The sequence below is a fragment of the Arachis hypogaea genome, chromosome 19 (genome assembly GCF_003086295.3).
Source record: "Arachis hypogaea cultivar Tifrunner chromosome 19, arahy.Tifrunner.gnm2.J5K5, whole genome shotgun sequence".
NCBI classification, from domain to species: Eukaryota; Viridiplantae; Streptophyta; class Magnoliopsida; order Fabales; family Fabaceae; genus Arachis; species Arachis hypogaea.
Window position 1 is genome coordinate 31,882,411 of NC_092054.1, and position 6,068 is coordinate 31,888,478.

General features: G+C 33.7%; 1 protein-coding gene across 3 annotated transcripts; it reads right to left on the minus strand.

Annotated features, from left to right (window-relative positions):
- Positions 1 to 489: 489 nt before the first annotated feature.
- LOC112777107 (uncharacterized) lies at positions 490 to 5,737 on the minus strand. Of its 3 annotated transcripts, none has more exons than XM_025821391.2 (12): positions 5,614 to 5,737; positions 5,422 to 5,517; positions 4,718 to 4,879; positions 4,452 to 4,576; positions 4,110 to 4,231; positions 3,924 to 4,006; positions 2,960 to 3,097; positions 2,695 to 2,826; positions 1,739 to 1,921; positions 1,488 to 1,582; positions 1,295 to 1,392; positions 490 to 950 (listed from the first exon to the last, which is right to left on the minus strand). In XM_025821391.2, the coding sequence occupies exons 1-12, from the start codon at positions 5,674 to 5,676 to the stop codon at positions 847 to 849; spliced, it is 1,401 nt and encodes a 466-aa protein (XP_025677176.1). In that variant the 5' UTR covers positions 5,677 to 5,737; the 3' UTR covers positions 490 to 846. The 3 variants fall into 3 exon arrangements, with proteins under 3 accessions (XP_025677176.1, XP_025677177.1, XP_029151724.1); XM_025821392.2 differs by having other exon boundaries at positions 4,718 to 4,872; positions 5,418 to 5,517; XM_029295891.2 differs by having other exon boundaries at positions 5,418 to 5,517; positions 5,614 to 5,722.
- Positions 5,738 to 6,068: the final 331 nt, after the last annotated feature.

Consider the following 6,068-nt stretch of genomic DNA (forward strand, 5'->3'; position numbering starts at 1 on the left):
GAAAAAAAAAATTTGACCATTATAATATATTTTTAAACTAATATATTTTCAAACTAATACCTATCTCCATTTTTATACTTACATTCTCAAGAAAATAAAACATTCTCACACTCAATCAACATATCAAATCCGTTCCTCCTTTTATAATACTCTAATTATATTTTTTTAATAAAAAAATTACAATATACTCCGGATGCATGCAGCAACTCATTGGCCAGCGATAGACCCTTAAATGGAGCTCAGATTCGCGACGGATTAGTCTTCAACCTGTCGGGTTGGGGGATACCGTTTGGGTAAACCAAAAAAAAAAAATTGAGAATACACAATTTATGCATTGACTTTAATATTAAAATAATATAATATGCAACTCGGGTATTGTCTTTAAAAATATTTAAGAAAGCAATCTACCCAGCATATCGCTGCTAATGAATTAAAAACAAAAAAATCTGCTCCAACAATTCGTTCTCTACAAATTCTACAGCCCCAAAATTGTGTAAAACACTGTAGCTTTCAATATTAAATCATTACACCAAACCTCTCAATATCTAAAAAAATGAACGGCATCCATGTTCCTCCAATTTTTAAATTAAAATTGAATTAATAAAGCTAGCACAATATGAACACGTAAGCTAAGTTTGTGTGTAAGAACTAGCAACCAAAAAAGTCAAAAAGAAAAGGTTCAAAACATGTTACACCCTCTTCTAAAGGAACTTAAAGCATGAGGGAAAATAATGCTCAAACATTTCGATACGATTGTAATTTACACGAGTGAAGTGGCTGCAGAGAAGGGAACATTCATCAAAGGACAAGGCATTTAAACATAAAACATGCAAAGATGTCATGTCACTACTGCCCAAGGCAGTATTTCGATCGCAGGTTGTCCAGAATCTCGGCGAACTCCATTGGCGTTGCCTCGCCACAGAACACTTCGTCCCAGATCTTGCGTAAGTCTGCCGAAAATGTAGCCATCCAAATTAAAAATCAGGTCAACAACTCTAATTCATGGTGTTAACATTTTTACTAAGCAATTAACCAACAGGAATACTGATAGAAGAAGCATCATTTTGACAAAATTACTAAGAAAAAGTTATATTTTTGTTTAAGACTGCGAATTACACAAAGCTGGTTGATATCTAAAGAAAATTGTCTGCACCATTCATATCCATTCATCTACACTCAACCCTACCATTATATGTGTATTTTCTGAACTTGAAAAGTAAAAAATCTTTCAAGATATTTAAAAAAAATAATTGTCAACAGAAATGCTTACAATCTTACAACTTACAAAACATACCATCTTTATCTGTTGATGGAAGGCACATCACAATCATGTCAAATCTTGGTACCTTGGTCAAATGCTCCATATAACTGACAGCTAGATCCATTTGTTCACTGGCAAAACAGAAATAAAAATAAAAAATAAAAATGCCATCATGTTTGGAACCTCGAGCAGTAATCAATAAAATGATCTAGGCACAGTTACTTACTTGAAAAAAGATGCCACACACTTGATGATGTCAATCAGCAAGGCAGTAGAGAGGGCATTTTTGAATATTTTTGGTAATTCATGAGGAGATATGGCCTACTTTGCAGAAACCAAATTAGTTTATTCAACAGGAAGCGGAACATTGAAGTCCAGAAATTCAACATACAAGGGAAAATCTGTTTGCTGTGTCAACAGTTACATCCTTGAAATTGAAATATAATCAAATACGAAATGCACAAACAAGTTGAATACCTTTAATAGGCAAGTCTGCAAAGAACGATCACCTGAAAACCCTCTCCAGGAGACCTCAAACTGATAAGCTGTAGTTGGTGGTGTTATGTTCTTTGCAGCTTCAGCCGTAGCTAGAGAAGCTGCACGAGAAGCAAGTTGTTGAATAGATGTTTGCACGTGCTGCTTACTACCTTTCTGATTTCTCTGTAAAAATTGCAAGGTAGTAAAATCATGCAAAACTGAAACAGGAACATGAACTACTATAGCAATAAGCAAAATAAAAACTGCAAAATTATAATCGACATAATATAAAAAAATAAATAAATACATGCAAAACATTCAACGAGGTAAAACAAAATAAAATATCCTAAAAAGTTCTTTTGTTCCTAGTATTGAGTTTATAAAGTTAAGAAATACACGGGTGAATTTAACAGACCCTGAAAAGAATATAATGTGATATTTTAATTTAGGTTTAACTACAATGTAGGTTTCCATAGCTTCACTCAATTTTCAATTAGAACACTATAGTTTGAAAATAATCAAGTCCCTATATTGTACAAAAAATTTCAATTGAATGCATATTATTTAAATGTTTCTAATAAAGTCCATAAATTCACTCAACAAAAAGTATTCATAGGTCCTGTTATAAAAAATTGATATCAACTCCCCATAATGCAAGATAAATCCCTAATTTTTTTCTGAAAATTTTGGTATAATAAGGAGACTTAATTCGAAATGTTTAAATTATAAGGATTTGAATAAAAAATTGTACATAGGACAAGTACTAGATTACAAATTTTTAATATGTAAGAATCTTATTAAAAATTAGGTAAAACTATAAGAACCTATAGAGTAAAGTATACTTCAATTTGAATATGAATTAGCAAAGAACATCAAAAAACAACTTTAAAGTCACTAGAAAAATTTCCATGCAACTAGGTTACTTGTTACAATAAAGGCAGGATTTGATGATAAACCTTAACATGCTGCACGTTGTTGCTTGAACTAGAACCATCTGCCTCTTGTCTTTGAGCCCTGCTTCTGATTTTATTACTATCTACCTCCTCCATTAAGTATGAATCTTTAGCTGGAATTTGCTGCTCATTACCCTATCAAGCGTCAAAAGTAAAATATTAGCCTCAACCTTTTTACATGGAAAACACAGAACAAAGATATCTTCGTTTAGTCCAAATCCATAAACATAACAACAAACTTGATATTGAAATCTCTGCTTATCTGTACCTTAGCTGGCCCAGACTTTTGAGTAATATGTGAAATGGGATGGATGCTGCCTCCATTCTTTTTTGTGTCCAACTTCACTTCTTTTTGAGTGCCCTTTACAGTGCTTTTCAGAGCTCCAGATACTTTATCAAGCATTGCCTGGAAGTAGGAACATGGCTCTTAAAAATTTGAATCACTGCAACAGAGATGCGAGAAAGAAAAAGCAGATACCAAATTATCTAGAAGACGTATTAATCAGCTGTTTGAATTAACCACGTGAACCACTAGCCAAAAGCCCAAAACAATAAAATTACATCTATTAAGAGAAAAGATAGTTAGCCAACCCCACCTAGTGGAGGAAGGCTTTGTTGTTGTTGTGGTGTTAGGAAACATTGACCTCAACACTCAACAGTCCAGTTCTACTCACTCATTAATTTACTTATTTATTCTCAATAAATCAAATATAGTGTGATAGATTAAATTAAGACAGCTACCATATTTTCTTCATTGTATATTTCTATTATATACCATAATACTGGAAAAACATAAGACTTTGAATTTTTTATTAAAATACCATTTTCCATAGATTTCTCAGTCATGTAAAACACTTCACCCAGTTTTCACATGGCAATGTTTTTTAATATAATTTTCCCTGAGGCCTTATGACCTGGCAAAAATGCTACTCTCAAGCATTTGAGCACGTTATTTGATCTAGAAAGTCTTGCTAACAATATGATCCATTTATCTGATCCTAATTGTATGAATTTTCAAGGCCTCATTCCAAAACAACTTTGGGGGGAAAAACATTTTATTCTATTTCTACATCTTTTGAGTTCTCTCATCCATCACTGCAGCAAGGTTTAAACCAAAAATTTCCTCACAACCCTATAAAACCCCTTATTGCCTAGCTATGGAAAAGGGAAACAATGTACTTAAAACTCATGTACAAGTCATAGAATAAAACTGGAACAACTGAGATGCTTACTTTGTCGTACAAAGACTTGGCATCAGCATGCTGTTTCTTAATTTCTTGATTGTTAGGTTCCAACCTTAAGGCAAACTCGGCATCTGCAATTGATACAAATCATACTGTCAACAAATTCAAGACTTGAAATAACAAGATGCTTTCATATTTGATTAAAACAGACCAAGTACATCAGTATTAACACACCCTCCATGGATTCTTTAAATTTCGCGAGTTCTTTTCTAGATGTTGCTCGGCGTGAGTATGCTTTTATGTAACGATCATCGAGATTTAAGGCCTCTGTACAGTCATCCTCAGCCTCTTGGAATCTACAAACAAACATAAATAGGTGATGCATGTAACAAAATACCACTTCAGGAAAAGAAGTGCCCTACAATAGCTTTAGTATGGTGATAGACCAATTAACCCTTTATAGAAATTTTTTTCCCCTTAAAAAAATGTTCTATTTAAAATTCCACCAACTTTAATTTTATATATATAATAATATATATTTATAAAGATAAAGAAAAGTTAGTTTATTGAGCTTGCCTTCTGAGCTTGATATAGGCCATTGCTCTATTTGCATATGCTACAGCTGTAGGCGAGAAGGCAATGCTTCTTGAATAGCAGTCGATAGCTTCCTTATATTTTTTCTGCTTGAAATACTCATTACCCTGGAAAATACAGATGAGGTTGCAGCAGCAGCATACAGGACAGAAAACTAAGATCAGTCCATCATATCCTAAAGTCCTAATTGATCAAGAAAATAAAACATGATGAAAATTTGGCAAAGCTACACATAGGATGCTTCCTACCAGATCTTTCTCGGACACGGCGTCAGGGATATCTTCGGAAACAAAACTACTAGTCACACGGCTAAATGGATCATTATACTGTCGAGAGTTACTTCTTGCATTATCAAAAGAAAGAGTATCGCGCCTTGAGGCCCCCAATCCAGTATTTTGAGAAGCTGAATCCTTTATAAATTGCAGTAAAAATATTATACATCATAAATACATTTGTTCATCAATGTTCATACACATGCACATGAACATAAAAATAAAAACAAACAGAATATAAGCAACAGAGAAATGAGAGAATAAGGTATAAACTCATTGCATGCAAAGAAACACTGAACTGTTTTCAGCTGATTTCTTGAAATATTCTTCCATTCTCTCAATAAAATCGAAATCGTATATACTCCATGTCTACATTTCCTTTGTGCTGAAACTGTGGAGGGAAGAAAATCCGAACCTAAAAAACAAAAATACCCCTAAAACAACTACATCGGTTCTTGATCCCCCCCCCCCCCCGGGCTTCCCCCGGGTTCATATTCCAGCCACATAATCTACACATTATGAAAAAGATCGTGTTTGATACTGTAGCGTCTCCTAATCCTATTAACAGATACCCGATTACGCATAATCATGTAGATAAAATTAATTAGCTTCCACACTATGCAAAAAATATGAAGTTTCTACTCAAAGTTCAATAATTATGCAAGTAGAAAATTACCAACATTTTCCTTTTGAGGGTTTTTGTTCGTGTGTGGAGCTTCTTCGTGTTTTCGAGAAAGTTCCCAATCCTGCAAGTCGTTTAGGAAACCCTTGAAATCCTGTTTACAGAAACAAACGACAACAAGAAAGCTCCGATTAAAAGCGTTTCAGTAAGTAAGGTCCCAAAATACCAAGCTAAGAGGAGGAAGTGTTACCATGATTCTGAGGTGCTCCCTTCTCTTCACTTCACTAACACTTCCTATTCTGCTCAGAAGCATCGAATAAAAGATTAAAAGTTGAGGATGAAGAATCGGGGCACTTTTTTTTTTTTCTTGGGTCGGACGGGGCACTTTTTACCGTATTAGAACAACTAGTTTCTTGAATTCTTTATGAAATTGGGCCTGTACATGAGCCCAACAAAATTTTTTCAAGAAGATGATACTGTTTTTGTTTCCAAAAATAACTGATTTTACAATGGATAATGGAAAATGTTAGGAGAATTATAAGGTATAGATGTTATATGGTATAGAGATACAGAGATTCTTTCCTTTTTAATGTTCAAAGGACACGTAGTTGTTTTTCTCAAAACAACAAGGTAAGAGAATGTGATGGCTTATTAACTCTTCAATAGCTTGTTTAATTGGCTGATCTCTTGGCCAAATCATATTCA

Bases quoted from the DNA above. Each gene is read 5' to 3' on its own strand.
- LOC112777107 (XM_025821391.2), bottom strand. From the start codon at position 5,676: ATGCTTCTGAGCAGAATAGGAAGTGTTAGTGAAGTGAAGAGAAGGGAG. The intron at 3,098-3,923 runs GTAAGCATCTCA...TCCTACTTCCAG, and splicing joins CCAAGTCTTTGTACGACAAA to GCAATGCTTGATAAAGTATC. The intron at 1,583-1,738 runs GTATTCAACTTG...TCTGCAAAGTAG, and splicing joins TGCAGACTTGCCTATTAAAG to GCCATATCTCCTCATGAATT.